The 16,952-nt window shown below is 48.6% G+C and overlaps 1 protein-coding gene across 1 annotated transcript; it reads left to right on the forward strand.

Annotated features, from left to right (window-relative positions):
- The first annotated feature begins 452 nt into the window (after positions 1-452).
- Positions 453-16,009, forward strand: UBE2Z (ubiquitin conjugating enzyme E2 Z). The gene is made up of 7 exons (XM_055321556.1): positions 453-858; positions 2,817-2,889; positions 5,202-5,389; positions 7,774-7,885; positions 10,183-10,295; positions 11,393-11,483; positions 13,996-16,009. The coding sequence occupies exons 1-7, from the start codon at positions 542-544 to the stop codon at positions 14,164-14,166; spliced, it is 1,065 nt and encodes a 354-aa protein (XP_055177531.1). The 5' UTR covers positions 453-541; the 3' UTR covers positions 14,167-16,009.
- Positions 16,010-16,952: the final 943 nt, after the last annotated feature.

Here is a 16,952-nt window from a genome sequence, read left to right on the forward strand (position 1 = left end):
TGGGTGACGGTGCGGGGAGCGAGGATAAATTACGGAGGTTTCCAGAGAGGAAAGAGCCCTGAGCAAGTTGCCCCCTCTATTAAGAGCCTCCCCTAAGGAAGCTCGATCCCCCAATCCGGACCCACCGACGCGACTGGGGGGGGTCTCTCTCGTTAAGGGTGGGGATATGACCCTCCCTTCCTCTCCCTGCCACACTGGAAAATAAGACGCTGCCGGGCGCTGAGCTCTCGGCGGCCCCGGGGCGTCCCGGCACGCTTCACAGGCTCCCCACCACCCCCACCACCCCCACCACCCCCGCACGGCGGGGGCCCGCGCAGGCCCAGTTCCCACCCCCTCTCGCCCTGGAGGACCGTGGGTGGACGCTCTTGCAGAACGCCTCTCGCTGGTCGGGCGGGGGTGGGCGGAGCCAGCGCCGCCCGGGCTGTGGAAGCGGAGGGTGGGGACACTCTGGCCCGGCTCTCGGTGGTGCGGGAGCGGGAGGGAGCAGCGGCCGCTCTGGTCGGCGGACGTGCTGCCGAGCAGTCCCGGAAGCGAAGCAGCGATGGCGGAGAGTCCAACTGAGGAGGCGGCGACGGCGACGGCGGGCGCCGGGGCGGCGGGCCCCGGGGCGAGCGGCGTCGCCGGTGTTGTTGGCGTTAGCGGCAGCGGGTTCGGGCCGCCTTTCCTGCCGGATGTGTGGGCGGCGGCGGCGGCGGCGGGCGGGGCCGGGGGGCCGGGGAGCGGCCTGGCTCCGCTGCCCGGGCTCCCGCCCTCGGCCGCTGCCCACGGGGCCGCGCTGCTTAGCCACTGGGACCCCACACTCAGCTCCGACTGGGACGGCGAACGAACCGCGCCGCAGTGTCTACTTCGGATCAAGCGGTGAGCCGGGGTTTTTCCTCCCCCAGCCCCGAGCTCCGGGGCTCGACCTTCCCCGCCCCCCCCTTTTCCCACTACACCCCCCACCTCGCGCGCTGCCTCGCGCCTCCCTCGCGGCGGCTCAGCTCCAAGGCCCACGTCTTGCCAGCCCAAAGCGTCGCGATCCAAGTCCCCTCTTCCCCCCGCCCGCAGCTCCACACGCACCAAACCCCTCCAGGCTTGCCCAGGTCCGACCCCGCCCCTCGGCTACCTCCCGGGAGCCCTCCCGTCTCGGTGCCGGACACCCTCCCCCACACCTCCCGCCCGAAACCCGACCCTTTCGCGCTTCAGCAACACCCCCTCCCGCCTTCCGCGCCGCCTCTCTTCCCCCCTTCCCCACTCCAGCCTTGCTAGATGCTGCCCGGAGGCCCCACCCATTGGCCCCCCCTCCCGGCGTCGTCTCCTCCCGAGCCCCGTTTGTAACACACGTAGAGAGAAAGCTTGCCTTCCGTGGCTTCAGAGTCGAGGCCAACGTTTCTTTTGATTCCCCATCTCCGCAAGCCGTCTCCCCAAATCTAGATCGCTTCCCTTACATACCCGCAATCTCCCCTTGAACCACTTCTCCAGAACCCCAAAGCTATCCACTCTCACACCTGTTCCAGCAATGCAGGCTTTTTCCCCCACCCAGTCTCACTCTGGCTTGTATTATCCCACTCAAGACTTTCTTGTATTTTTTTCCTCTCGCTCATCTGGTTTAGTTTTCTGTAGCAAATATACCTAATTCAAATATAGGAACAAAGGCCCAAGTCCTTTCTGTGCTTATTTCTTGGGTGACTGATCTTAGATCCTATCATTTAATAGATAATGTTTCTGCAAAAATGCTTAGCGTAGTACTTAACTGCATAGGAAAAGAGTAATGCTTTTGAGCCGCTATTCAGCCTGAAACCTGTTTCCTGATGACCAGTCTCTGCCTCTCCTCCTCATTCCTGCCCCCCCTCATTGCCGCCATCCTCAACGAGGTGATCTCACCCCACACACACACACGCTGCAAGTCCCTTCAGATGTCTCTACCTACCTTTCAAGGTTGTAATAAAAATTAAGCAGCACATTGTGTGTAAAGTACCTGGCCCAGTGCCTGACACAGATGCCAGCTCCATCAGGGTCACCACCTCTAACTTCAGAACCTCAGCACTCCCTTCTACACCTGTTCTCCATCCACTTCAGTCTGCCATTCCTGATTTCTACCATTGAGTTCTGCCAATACTTCTTTCTTCTCCTCTCCCACTTGTTTGCAGTTTATGTCCCTATGTGCCCTGCCGAGTCTTTTCCACCTAGAATGTCCTTTGGACCCTAACTCACAACTGATGGATTCTATGGTAGCCACTACATGTCATTTTTCAGATGTGGGACTCTCAGCAATTGCAGAGGGTACCTTCTCCAATCTGAAGCGATCTCTACACTGTCGGTGTTTTGGGCAAGAAGACCATTATTGCTTTTTGCTAGCTCACTTGCTTTGTGTATTCCTCTGGCCAACAATGGCTCACTGTATGGTTTATGGGATTCGTTTTTTTAGTGGAGTTGATTATGTCTTCCCAGTTACTGAACAGTCTTCATTTAGCATTCAGTTGTAGTACCTGGGAATCTCGGAGGTGGGGAGTGAATGAATTGCCCTGTGGGAGGAAGAGAGAGTAAATGGGATGTGGCTTTTCCGGGGTGACATCTGATGCCACTGGGATCTCTGATTTTTCCCCCTCCTCCTGAGGAAACAATGCTCTTTTGATAATAATTTGCTCTCTGCTTGCCTGACAAGTACTCAGCTGAGATTTCTCAGCCAACAAGACAGTGCAGACGTTTGTGGTACCAAGCACCACTTTCTCAAGCCCTGGCCTCATTGAGGTGTAACAACTGTCCTGCTCAAGGGATTCCCCTTTTTTCCTCTCTCTCCCTCACTCCCTTCCCTACCTCCTCTTGATGTTATACAGGGATATCATGTCCATTTATAAGGAGCCTCCTCCAGGAATGTTCGTTGTACCAGATACTGTTGACATGACTAAGGTATGTAACTTGGAGGGGGCTGGGGGCTATTGGGAAATTGGGTCCAGAAAGATTATTCAGCTCACATTTCTGATTACGTAAATGAATAAATTAAGATCCCAAGAGAGTAAGTGGCTTGCCCAAGGTCACACAGTGAGGTGGAGCAGAGCCTTGAACAGGTGTCTTTTATTCAGGTGCCAGTAGGTCTGGTTGGCTTGGAAAATCCCTGTTTATGCCTCTTGTCCCAGATTAACTATTATTAGGGCCACTCATTCACTCTCAAAAATGCTCCACTTGGGATGTTAGATTATATAGTCATCTTATTCATTTTTCTACTCAATTCTTCCCCTACCCTGTCACTCTGGACTCAAGTCTGATGCAGAGAAGGTTGGGCATGAGGCAAACCTGAGTGAATAGAGTTTATACTCAAAGGACCTTGTTCAGACTTCTGTCCTAACTGGTTGTTTTTTTTAACTTTTTTTTTTTTTTTTTTTTTTTTTTTACTTATTCATGAGAGACACAGAGAGTGAGAGAGAGAGGCAGAAACACAGGCAGAGGGAGAAGCAGGCTCCATGCAGGGAGCCCGACGTGGGACCCGATCCTGGGTCCCCAGGATCACGCCCTGGGCCAAAGGCAGGCGCTAAACCACTGAGCCACTCAGGGATCCCCTAACTGGTCGTTTTTGTGTTTTTTTGTTTTGCTTTGTTTTGTTTTAAGATTTTATTTATTTATTCATGAGAGACACAGAGAGAGAGGGAGGCAGAGACATAGGCAGAGGGAGAAGCAGGCTCCGTACAGGGACCCCGATGTGGGACTCAGTCCCAGAACGACAGGATCATGCCCTGAGCCAAAGGTAGAGGCTCAACCACTGAGCCACCTAGGCATCCCTAACTGGTTGCTTTTGTTTTTTTTTGTTTTAAAGATTTATTTATTTATTCATTCAGAGAGAGAGACACAGGCAGAGGGAGAAGTGGGCTCCATGCAGGGAGCCCGACGCGGGACTCGATCCCAGGTCTCCAGGATCACGCCCCGGACTGCAGGCGGCACTAAACCGCTGCGCCACCGGGGCTGCCCTACTGGTTGCTTTTTTTTTTTTTTTTTTAATTTTTATTTATTTATGATAGTCACACACAGAGAGAGAGAGAGAGAGAGAGGCAGAGACACAGGTAGAGGGAGAAGCAGGCTCCATGCACCGGGAGCCCGACGTGGGACTCAATCCTGGGTCTCCAGGACCGCGCCCTGGGCCAAAGGCAGGCGCCAAACCGCTGCGCCACCCAGGGATCCCCCAACTGGTTGCTTTTGAATGTCCTTTCTACTCCAAAGACCATTCTTGTCTTGTCCTCCATACACAAACACAGAGAAGGCTGAAATTCCCCTGGCATAGATACCTAGGCCTCTCTGTCATTGAGCGCTCTACCCTCAGAAGTGAATTTTTCACTTAAACTAATGTTGGGAAGAAATCAAGATTTCCTAAATCTAATATTGTTTAAATGAAAACTCTTCCATGGTTTCAGATTTCTTACGGTAAAAGTTCTGACTTTGTAGTGTAGATATATGTATTTTGTTTTGAATAAGTTTCCCTTAAATTGATTTTTTTCTTTTTCTTTTTCTTTTTCTTTTTTTTTTTTTTTTTGTATCTTTGACACAACTGGCTGCTCCCTGAGCCACATCCTCCCACAGTAGGTTTGCTCCTTTGTGGAGGCAGCAGAGATCCTAGGCCTCCATCACAACCCTCAGCTCTGCACTGTTAACTGGCACTGTGGCCACCAATCCCTTTGCTCTTTTCTGTTCATCTTACTCCCCTTTGTGCCTCCTAAATGGAGGGTGGGGTTGCCTCAGACACATGTTTAACCTAGGCAAATCCAAACAGACGTGCTCAGTAAAAGTATATATTAGATTCTTAAAACTAAACGGGCTAGGATAATATTTTACAGTTGCGTATTTTAGTTGGTGCAGTGGTGTTCCATGTGTATTTGTTATATGTAACACTGATCAGGGAAGTCTTAAAAAAAAAAAAAAAACAACCTATGCTGTCACAGGGAGTTTTAAGGGACATTCAGGGTGATTTTTGACTACATTCAGTTTTCATCTTGGGCTCTAACTTTAGAAGTTAACCACTGAGTAAGATGCCACTCCACCGTAATGGGATTTCTTAAAATTCCAAACATACTTATTAGCATGAGTGAGTACAGGCTGTTCATTCCGCATGGTGAGGATATGGAATATGGATACTAGATGAAGGTCCTGCTGCTGGTGTGGGTAGCAAGTGGAAGCCAGGAGGGGTTGGGATGGGACATCACCTCACAATTTTGAGATGGGGTTTTATTTTGCAGATTCATGCATTGATCACAGGCCCATTTGACACTCCTTATGAAGGGGGTTTCTTCCTGTTCGTGTTTCGGTGTCCGCCCGACTATCCCATCCACCCACCTCGGGTCAAACTGATGACAACGGGCAATAACACAGTGAGGTTTAACCCCAACTTCTACCGCAATGGGAAAGTCTGCTTGAGTATTCTAGGGTAAGAGGAGACTTCTAAGTGGCCAAGTTGGTTGTTAGCAAATAATTACTCTAGGCCAGCCTTTATCAACCGGGGTTCCTCATCTGAACCACAGAACCCAGAAAATGATTGGAGTGACTGTTTCCTCAATTTTCCCCAGGATGGTACGTGATTAGTATCATTCTAAGTGCAAAAGAGAGAAGTTCATTTATGACCTACAATGGATGCCTTAGTGAAGTGGTTCTCCCTGACCAGTAACAGCACTTGGAGAGCTTGTAGCCCTACAGATTCTGGGGGTCCACCCTAGCTAGACGTACTATATCAGAAACTCTAGGGGAGGGCCTAGCAATCTGTGTTTTACAAGCTCTCCCGGTGATTTCTGGCGCATACTTCAGCTTGAGAACCACTCCCTTAGGGCATCAGGGCTTCATTCTCTCCTGAACAGGTTGAGAAAGGCTGCAGATCTGTGCCATTTAAGATTGTGGGTGTCTTGTTTCTGAGTCAATGAGTGGCTTTGGAGGCGGCGGTGGTGATGAAGATGATCATGATATTTTAACAACTGAATGAAAAACGTCTAAGGTTGGAAATCATATCAGATAAGAAATCCAAGTTTCAAGTACATTTTGTTTCTGGGTGCTACTGAGATTTTGCTTCATGCGGTTCTCATTCGCTCCCTTTTAACTGCCTTTGGGGGCTAAAAATTCAGAATGGAAACAATGTCTTCTGGATTGGCGGTGTTTATGTGGTCTGAGTTTCCCTGGGGGCAGAGGACAAGTGCAGGTTGAAGTTGGGAGAGTTGCCAGAACTGGTGATACCTTTTTCTTTCCTGTCCAGCATATTTCCAAGTGTGTGTGGGGGAAAGGCAGCTGATCCAAACTGGAGACAGGAGTTATTTTATTTATTTATATTTTTAATCTCTCAGACCCAGGGACATGTTCTGTGGTGGTGGCAGTGAGGAAGTCCTTCAAAGGAGGTTGTCCTTAAAGCGGTCCTTTATGTTGTTAGGGTATTTATCTGGTAGGATAGTGGTAGACATAGCCCACAGTGGTGAGGATATTCACTTGTTGTTTCTCCATGACATTTGTGTGTGATAGTGTTTTTGTACTAGGTTCTCCATTGGGCCAGTATAAAACGATTTTGAACAAACATCAGCTCACAGTAGAACCAGGGGAAGTAAGACGGCGGGGTAGGAGTAGCAGAAGTGTGTTGGATGGGAAAGAAGCTACCCTGAAATTGAACATTAACCACAAGGACTCACAGGATAGAAAATTCCCATGTGTTCCTAGTTGACTCTTCCGTCAGCTTCAGTCCTTTCCTTCCTACTTAGAAAAAAAAGATTGGGGCTGCCTGACAAAAGAAATGTTATGAAAATTTACGTTGTTGGCTTGACTCCCGGAGTATGTGGAGTCTTAGCACAGGACCTGGCGTTCCTGGAGGAGCAGAGCTGAGGGGAGCAGGCTGAGAGGTTCTGAAGAGCAAGCCTTGGTGGTGAAGGTGGTGATGGTGATGATGAGCTTGCTGTGCCACACTACTTAACTGGGCTTTCCTCAAGTTAATAGGAAGAGGGAATGGGCCAGTTAACTTGAGCAAGCCAGTCATAGCTTAGGTTGTGTTCCACTTCCAGATCAGGTGCCTCCTCTTCAGTTAATTGAGCTAAAAAGAAATGTCATGAATGTCCAAGCTGCCCTCCCTCTGCCTAGTACTTGATCAGGTATATGGAGGAGAGGAGCAATTTTGGTGCTTCTCTTTTATTCAGGACGGTTTCCATATGTTATTTCAGACCCTTCCCAGTCTAGAAGTGCCCCTAACTCCCCTCCCTGTCCTCTGGCAGAGTTCCGTGGTCTTCAGAGAGCCTGACGTTCTTCAGGGGCTGGCTACAGAGCAGGACCCTGGGTCATCAAACCCCACCCACTGCCCCTGACCAGGTGGCTTCAGGCCATCCCCCTATGCACCCCCCCCTCCGTGCCTCTGTGCTGAGCTTCTCTCCCCTCACCCCTTCACCACCCCTAAATAAGCCAGCTCCAAGATCCACAGAGCTTAACACTTAGATTGCCTTTGGTGTTTTCTTACCTTATTTCTTCCATTTTGATGAATAGAACCTTCCCTGGATACTGTTTCTTTCCTAGGCCCAATGAAAATCCCTTCAAAGTTTTCTTGCTTGCTTTACGCTCTTTCCTTTTGTCCCACTTGATAAGAGGATTAGGCAGTTGACTGATTTCTGGTCAATGAGGGTGAGAGACAGGCTGGGAAATTCCAGAGCATTAATAGTGAAAGAGAAACGTTGACTCACTGACTCACTGAGCGGGTGCTGCCAGGGCCCAGGGTGCTGGTGCACTAGTCTTTCTGTGGCGGCCTCCACCATCACTCTCGGCCTCACCCTCTTCCCTCCCTCTGCTGTTTTGCAGTACGTGGACTGGCCCCGCCTGGAGCCCAGCCCAGAGCATCTCTTCTGTGCTCATCTCCATCCAATCCCTAATGACTGAGAACCCCTATCACAATGAACCTGGCTTTGAGCAGGTAAGGCCAGAGGGGCCAGCTGGGGAGTAGAAGACGGGGTTTGAAGAGATCTGAGAGGTCTGCTTAAAGGTCCCATTTGTTTGCTTGCTTGTTTGTTTAATGTCACCATAGGAGAAAAAAGGAGTTGGTGTGTGTTCCTTAAAAATGATTTTTTTTCCTTGTAAGTTACAATAACAATGTCCAGTTATTTCCATTTGACTTGTGTTTCTACAAGGTAGGAATCAGTAGAGTCATCTGGACACTAATTCTAAGCCTGCTTTGGGGGCTATTGCAACTGGTGGGTTCTATATATGTCCATCCTCCAGTATCCCTTTAAGGTACTCCCTGTAGTGACTACTGCTCAGCTAGGTGTTCTGGAGTTACAAAGTTCTGTAACCTGAAGAGCCAAAGGAGCTAGTCATCAGCTAGGGGAAGAATATTTTAGTCAACGCTGCCAAAGAGAAGGGAGAGGAGAGTTGCATTTTCCAGGGGTGTGCTATATGCCAACCGCTGCCAAATTTTTATATATGATAACTGTGTGTGTGTGTGTGTGTGTGTGTGGAATATATAATATTCCATTTAAACTTTACACTAATTTGAGGTAGGGGCAGCTGGCTGGCTCAGCTGGAAGAGCCTGCATCTCTTGATCTCAGGGTTGGGAGTTGAAACCCCATGCTGGGTGTGGAGATTACTGTACTAACTTGGGGTAAATGTTATTCCCATTTTCAGATGAGGTGATGGTGACACGGAGAGGTTAGTTCACTTTCACAAAGATACATAGATCATGATAGAACCCAATATTGGCCTAGGAGCCCAGAGTTCTTCCATCCTTTCAAAATGCCTGCCAAGATTACTTGGGAAAGAATTCCAGTGATCATCCCCAAAGATGATAACTCTGTCTAGGTGGTTAAAACAGTTTAATTTTCGCACTATTTGAAATAATGATGCCATTGCTGGTTCATTTATCGACCGGAACAGCGGGGAATACCCTTTAAGAATGAACAACAAAAGTTATTCCCAAAACCACCTTTCCAAACAAATAGTGTATTTGATTTTAGGATTAGGTAGAAATGGAAAAGGAACTCATTTGCTAACCAAAGAGCTGATTTTAGGGTCTTTCCTTTGGGAATTTAAGAGATGGGACATTGATTCTTAGTACTCCCAAACATTATTGGTTCACAGCCCCTGGTGTCTAGGTGGCTTTTTCACAGCTCCCCAGGCAGACGGAAGTGCCTGGCTGTTCTGTTTCTTAAGCAGTTAGGTCCAGACAACTTCTTTCTTAAATAACTAAAATGGTTTAATGACAGGAAGGGTACACTTGTTGGGTACCACACAACTTTGAAGATCTTGGAATCCAATTGGATCCACCACCCTCATTACTCTTCCCTGCTGTTTATGTATGCTACTTGTTATTTACCAAAGTAGTGATTGACAGTCCAGCTTCACAAAGATAATGTGTCATTGAAAGGAATATCATGCAGTCTAAGGTCAGAACTGACCCACTGAGCTCAAGTTAGTGGTTCTCACAGTGTTTGACAGGTGGCGAATACTGTGGTTTTCCTCAAAAAGTTTAAATCCCCAGCACCCCCTGTGATCTCGCTGTGGTGCATTTTGGAAACCATGGTGGTAAACTGAGGGTATGTTACCTCTTTCCTGCTCATGATGTATTTCAGTCAGGGCCCAAGGTTCTGGTTGCTGGGTTGGTGATGAGGAGGAGCATTGAAGAGTAAAGGAGGAGTTAAGAGATTGGAAGACTGTACCCCCTTCCATTTATACCCACACATTCATAATGGCTTTCTCAGAGTTGGAGTCTTCTTTTGGAAACTTCAAGTTTTACTTCCAGTAGAGTCATAGTAGTTGATTTGAGTAATGGTGGAACCCTGCAGAATAAAAGGGAGTTGGCTGGGAAGCATCCAGATATTTATAGGGTTTTTTACTGAGACTCCTATTGACATGTTTATGTTTTTGTCCCACTACCATTCTTAACATTGGGTTCTTTCCCATAGAATCTTTACTTCAGAGGCCTCTCATTTCAGCCTTAGGAAAATTTGATGCGTCTAGTTGGCTGCTTACAGGTTAAGTGACCTCTAACAGAGGATGGGTATTGGCATGCATGGGGGGAGGTTGATGATCTCAAAAATAAAAACTGAGTTGGAAAAAAAAAACTGAGTTGGATCTTCATGGATCTGCCATATAGTTGGAAAGGTACCCTTGTTTGCTTGGGTCACATACACCATATTAATCCTGAAGCCTCCTCCTATTTACTTTTTCTTTGCCTAAATTTTGTATTTGGACACCCAATGTCCTTTACATTACAGGAGAGACATCCAGGAGACAGCAAAAATTACAATGAATGTATCCGGCATGAGACCATCAGAGTGGCGGTCTGTGACATGATGGAAGGAAAGTGTCCCTGCCCTGAGCCCTTACGGTATGTGTGTGCCAAGAGCGCCCACTTGGCACTTGGTATTACTGTTGAAAATGTAGCTGGTTCATACCATTGAGAACCTTTGAGCCAAAATCCACTCTTGGGCACCAGAGGAGATCAGAAAACGAAAGCTGTGTGGTTCATGCTTTTAAAGAGTGGTGGCTGAGGGTCACTTGGAAGTTCAGAGAGCTGTTTGATTCTAGGAGAGTGCCAAGCCTAATGGGAAAGACATAGTCCACACCCTTAGGGAGACTCCAATTTGATGAGCGCCTGGACCTGTTGAAGATCCTTACTGTTCTACAGCCAAATGAGGTGTAGAGCCCTTCACAACAAACCTATTTCTCAGTGTTTGAGTTTATTTGTAACTGTTCAAAGTAGATGAACAAAGTCACAGTTATCAAAACAAACTTGGAAGAATTTTGAGTAAGGTTTGGGATTAGGGATGGCCTATGAAAAACAAATGAGATAGAGTCACAAGTTGTGAAGTTGGGATTTAAATGGTCAGTATTAATGGTTATCCTTATTTGTTTGTTTGTTTGTTTATTTATTTCATGAGACAGAGAGAGAGGCAGAGACACAGAGGGAGAAGCAGGCTTCACTCAAGGAGCCTGATCTGGGACTCGATCCCGAGACTCCAGGATCACGCCCTGGGCAGAAGGCAGGTGTTCAACTGCTGAGCCACCCAGGCATCCCGGTTATCCTCCTTTAATAATACCAAAGGAATATGAGAAATCACCTTCGGCCATCATCTATTCCTTTTTCCATTTTCCATTGAAAGATCTTTGTGAGGGGTGTACCTGGGTGACCCAGTCGGTTAAGTGTCCAACTCTTGGTTTCAGCTCAGGTCATGAGATCGAGCCCCATGTTGGGTTTCACACTGAGCATAGAGTCTACTTGAGATTCTCCTTCTGCCCCTCCTTCTTTTGCTCCCTCTCTCTCTCTCTCTCTAAAATAAATAAATCTTAAAAGAAAGAAAGGTCTTTGTAGGATATCACATCCGGGCTTGGGAGCTCTATTTGATTTGGCAGTAAGTTAGATGGTAAAGGGATGATCCCGTGCACACTGTGTCCCTAACTTCAGCTTCTCTGCTTGTTCTCCAGAGGCGTGATGGAGAAGTCCTTTCTGGAGTATTACGACTTCTATGAGGTGGCCTGCAAAGATCGCCTACACCTTCAAGGCCAGACTATGCAGGTAATGCAGCCCCTGCCACTAAGGCCAGAGGCTCTGCAGCAGACCATGTAAAATCCACCCACAAGGATAGCCTCTGCATCTCTTAAGAGAATTCAGAGCCAAAGGGATCTTGGTTCATCTGAGTCTCTATAGCCCAGAGAGGAGACAAATGTGTCTCATTCTTGTGGAGTTGCTTCTGTCTTGGCATAAACTAGATGTTCATAAGTAGAGTCTGAACCATCCTTTGTAGCTCAGAAGGCCTGCCCTTCTTAGTAGTCTTTTCAAACCAAGAACATTCAGCCCTCTCTGAATCTTAGCGATTATAATGGTGAGTTCTCTACTGGAGTTCTGTCCCTAGCTCAGAAGGGTACTCGGAGAACAAGGCCCAGGGAAACACTGGGTATGTGGTGTTATATGTTGAAAGATTGCTGTTACAAATGACAGTAAGTGGTTGTTTACTCTCTGCCTCAACTGGAGAAATGTGTATCCACTTCCAATAGGAATACAGGATTGATGCTTGTTTTAAAGAGGAGATTCTAAAAAAAAATAAAATAAAGAGATTCTTGGTGGGGAGCCTGGCTGGCTCAGTCACTAGAGCATTTGACTCTTGATCTCAGAGTTGTGAGTCTGAGTCCCACCTTGGGCCTGGAACCTATTTTAAAAAAATAAGAGGAGATTCTTATTAAACCAAATTGTAAATGGGCTCAAATATAAAAAAAACGTGGTTGTTAAGAGAGTGAGACTACTCCTGTCCCTAAGGACTAGTTCTTATGTTTTTTTGGCTCATTTACTCATGGTCTTACTTAGAATTGTATGGACTTGGATGAGTGACTGAGGCCTCTTGAGGTTCTCTCCATTTCTTGCTGAGATGCTTTGCCCACCCAGGCTCCCCCAGCAGCATTTACTGCAGTAGCAGTAAATGTGTTCTGTCCTCAGCTGCTGCTTAGAAATAGTAGTTTCCCTGTCCTTCCTTCAAGGACTTCCCCACCCATCTGCCACATGAAAACTCAAAGGGCAAGGGCGCCTGGCTGGCTCTGTCAGAAGGGCATGTGACTGTTGATCTTGGGGTTGGAAGTTTGAGCCCCACGTTGCATGTAGAGATGACTTTAAAAAACAAAACATGGGATGCCTGGGTGGCTTAACAGTTGAGCATCTGCCTTTGGCTCAGGGCGTGATCCCGGGATCCGGGATCGAGTCCCACATCAGGCTCCCTGCATGGAGCCTACTTCTCCCTCTGCCTGTGTCTCTACCTCCCTCCCTCTCTCTCTCACTCTCTCTGCCTCTCATGAGTAAATGAAATCTTTAAAAACAAGACAAAACAAAACCTCAAAGAGCAAGGCCCTCTCAGGGTTAACTTGCTCCTGACCCCTTTTGCAGAGTATATCGTATGTGATACCTGCCATGGTTCGTTCCCCATCAGGAATTCTCATTGCTGGTATTCAAAAGCATTTCCCAATATTCACTCTGTGGAGGAAAAATAACTCATGATCAGAGAAGGAAAGGGAAGAGCATGCAGCATCTGGGGAGGAGGGACATGGGTAGAAATGGAGCCAAGGATGAAGAAAGGAAGATTTGAAAAATTGACAGCTCCAAAGTAAGTTTGGAGTTCAGCTTTTGGGGAGTGTAACTTTTGGAAGTGAGAAGTGTGGGCTGTAATCACAATGACTGTGATTTGTGTACACTGATCCCTAATCATGAGGGTGATATGTGGGCAGAAGTGTGGAAATAGTTAATGTGGAAGAAGCAGAATGTGAGAGGGAAAAATGGTGTACCTTTTTGTGACTCTCAAGGAAAGATGTCTCCACTTGTCTAAACCCTGCCACGTGCTACTTTTGTTGCCATATTCTCTGTACAGCATTTTAAGTTCTTTTGTTTATCTCCTCTACTCCAACCCTAGTTGTTTTTGAGACTTTCAGAACAGTTAACCCCTTACTACAAAATGTCTGGAAATCTTTGATCTAGAATAACAAGGACTAGGATCAAGGCTGGGTGGCCCTGGAGCGATGCCTAGAAACCTGACAGGATGGTAGTGACTGATCTCTCTGAAAGAGTGTATGGGTACTTATCTAGTTCTGAAAGTCAGAACTCCTGAGTACTAGACCCGCCCATGATGTTGGAAAAACAAATTACCCTTTTGGATAGAGGGAAAGCAGAATAATATTTCCCTTGTATGTCTTTTAGGAAATTAATTGAAAACACAGACATACTTAATGATTACAGTTCTGGTCTTGAATTTCTGTTTCTTACCTATGTCGTCTTCCCCATGACCCCCTTCTCCACATTGGCTCACTTTCAGGGAACACCAGCACATTTTAATGTTGGCCCAAGCCAGACCTATCTGGGGTGGTAAACGTGCCATAATATTCCTCGTCAGAGGGTATGCAATCTGCGGTCAGGGACTGTAATGCCACATCTTATTCTAGTCTAGTGCCTGGGAAGTTGAGCGAGTCCAGCACGGCCCCAAAGCTGCACTGTCTAGGATGAGCTGCCCAGATGAGAATCTTCCATCCCGCTTGTCTCCTTTCCCCCACAGGACCCTTTCGGAGAGAAGCGTGGCCACTTTGACTACCAGTCCCTCTTGATGCGTCTGGGACTGATTCGTCAGAAAGTGCTGGAGAGGCTCCATAATGAGAACGCCGAAATGGACTCTGATAGCAGTTCGTCTGGGACAGAGACAGACCTGCACGGGAGCCTGAGGGTTTAGACCCTGCTCCCCTCTCCCCTCCCCCCACTCAAGAGTCCCAGCCAAGTCCCTCCCCCCCACCCCAGGGACGGAGAGGCACTGTGTATCTCCCTCCAAACGTGATGTCATCCCGCAAGATGGCAAGAACCAAGCCAGCTCGGATCCCAGGGCGCAGGAGTGGGGAGGCTCTTCCGCTCTGACCTCCCCGGCTCTCCAGCCCCCAGGGCTGTTCATCCCGTAGCAGGGGCCACGGTACCTATGCAGGAGCACCTCCAGGGCGAGGGCCTCTGGCAAAAACAAAACAACCGACACACCTCTGCACAGGGCCAGCTCCTTAGGGACAGGTGGGGGATAGAAGCCGGAAGTCCAGGAGGGAGTGTGCCCGAATGCTTTATGGGGATATCTGGAAGGGAGCTCTGGGTGGGGGGCTGTCTGTGACACTTAAGCAGTCTGGGTGGTTGTCTGTCTGTCTGCAGTCTTGAAGCAGGGCTTCCCGATGCCCTTTTTCCTCCCTGCCTCCTCTGCCCTTACTTCCCATGGGCCAGCATAATTTTGTTTTTCCTAATTTATAGTCACTGTTCTAGACAGACCAAAGAGAAGGAACAGTGGTGGAGTCTAGGCTGCTGATCAGTAAGCTTTACCTAGCACCTGAGCACCTTTCTCCTCTGCTCCCCACCCCCCATTCCCTTGCCCATTTCTAGATTTAAGACAGAAGGTAAATGTGACCAGGACTGAACCGAGGTCTTGGTAAAGCCTGCACAGGCAGCACGAGAAGCTGATTTTGTTCCCGCAATCACTGATTTGAAAAGTTCCCAACACAGCCGCTGTGTGTGGGGAATGAGAGCCACTATGTAGAATAGTCTCTTTCAGATTTTCGTAAATCCTAGCCACGATGATGAGGGGGTTCCCCGGGGGGCGGGGTGCAGTGGGGAGACTGACGCTAGCCCTGTTGTGTTCTGTTTGGCTGTCCTTGTGTATTTTTACCCCAGCCTCCAGTGCCCCCCCTTCACTTCAGTGCCCAGAAACGCGTGGGGAGCAAGGGTCGCCAAGGGCAGAGGGACTAGGGCTGGGACTCTGGGCTCCTCCTGCCTCCCTTCCTTCCCCCACCCCCCCTGCTGCTCTGTCACCAGCTCCCATGGGCATTCGCCTGGCTGTGTTGCTTCTCTGTATCTAGCTGCAGTGGTCCTTTAGTGGGCTGGCTCAGAAAAATGTGCTTTAGGTGCCCCATTGTACTGGGCACCAAGGAAATCCAGCCTTCCCCTTTTTGGTGTGTTCTCCCCCATACTTTCCAGATTCTTACTGTTATGGCTCCCAGTGGGGTGTTGGTGATCCATGTGACGCAGGGCCTCGGTCAGTATCCAGCCACATGTAAGGGAGAGGATAACCATACCTGCCCTGCCTGCTGCTGGGGAGCCCTCTGCCCAGGGGCCGGGGGACTTCCCTGGGGGAGCTTGGGAGGGGTTGGACGCAGAGGAAAATGTTCTACTTGGGAGGGCAGGAAGCAAAGAAACTGGACAGAAGTGGGCTTGGGGAACGGAAGTTTATCTCGGATACTTAAAACTGGGTCTCTTAATAGGGAGATTTCAGAAAGGGACCCTGCTTCCAATTTCCCTCTTCCACTCCCAGAACTCGTACAGGGCTTAGAAGAATGCCCTTGGTCTGTTGGTCCAGTGGTCGTCTGTCATCCATTTAAGTGTTCCCACTTTCAAGTGACAATCCTCTCCTTGGCCCTGCCGTGGGCAGAGCATGTCTGGCACACCAGCCTGACTTTTATGCCCTAATCTTGAGTTGAGGAAATATATGCACAGGAGTCAAGAGATGTCTTTATATCTGACTGTACATAAATGAAGTTTTTTTTTTTTTCTTTTTGGTGCAATAAAGTTTGTTTTGGCAGAAGGAGGAAGCGCCTATGGGTGTGGGAGGGTTTGTGTAAAGGGAGAATGGGATCCTCTCAACAACCACGCCTCTCGCCCAAGTCAAACTTGTCAGAGAAAGTGCTCAATGCTTTGTCTAGAAGCTGAAAACTAGTTACATGATGTGGGTGGAAACAGGGCTGCTGGTGACGAGTTCCCCACTAACCAGAAGTAGAAGAGCCTCTTTTGAGACCACCTCTGGCAGTCCAGGAGAGGAGTGCCATCTTGGCCTCAGTTGCTTCCAAAGGGATCCTTCTGCAGAGACTGGGAAGTGAGCGTATCCTAGGAAGACCGGCAGATGTAGACTATTGCTCTGGGTAAGGAAAGGGTGTCTTAGGTTCTGGGTAATCCAAAGTGAACTGGGTTTTCAGATTTCTGGCACTAAAGCAGCCCTTAGGAATTCAGGACTCAGAGGATGGAGACAGCTTCATACAGCTAGCTCATCACTCCCTTCCCTAGTTGCTCAAGAATTTTTGCTGCCTGGCACAGGCTTGTCCTCTTGGCTGACCACGTGTAGAGCGTCCTGCCAGCCTAGGCTATGTGAAGCCACGATACAGGCATGTAAGGGTCCTGGCACCAGTGAACATGGGCTCCGGCTCTTAGCTTTGCTTTGTAAGCTGGTGGCCCTGGGGAACGATTATGTCAGTTCCTCGCCTGAGATGTAAGGAGACCTTACTGAGCCTCTGAGAGTGGCTGTGAGGGGATTAGGTGTGTTCATAAAATGGCACAGGGTAGCTGTTCAGTAAATGATGCCCTTCCCACCACTAAGGCTAGAGGGACCTGGTGATCAGCACAGGAGGGAAAGCAAAGATGAAACTCGATGACTTGTGGCCGCTGTTGGTTGATGGTCCTAGGTTCCGTTGTTTCTAACACCTGTTTCCCTCACACTCAGCC

This window comes from Nyctereutes procyonoides, unplaced genomic scaffold (genome assembly GCF_905146905.1).
Source record: "Nyctereutes procyonoides isolate TBG_1078 unplaced genomic scaffold, NYPRO_anot_genome, whole genome shotgun sequence".
NCBI lineage: Eukaryota > Metazoa > Chordata > Mammalia > Carnivora > Canidae > Nyctereutes > Nyctereutes procyonoides.

Excerpts from the sequence above, each read along its gene's own strand:
- UBE2Z (XM_055321556.1), top strand. The coding sequence starts at position 542 with ATGGCGGAGAGTCCAACTGAGGAGGCGGCGACGGCGACGGCGGGCGCC. Across the intron at positions 2,890-5,201 it reads ATACTGTTGACATGACTAAG|ATTCATGCATTGATCACAGG; the intron begins GTATGTAACTTG and ends TTTATTTTGCAG. Across the intron at positions 5,390-7,773 it reads GTCTGCTTGAGTATTCTAGG|TACGTGGACTGGCCCCGCCT; the intron begins GTAAGAGGAGAC and ends GCTGTTTTGCAG.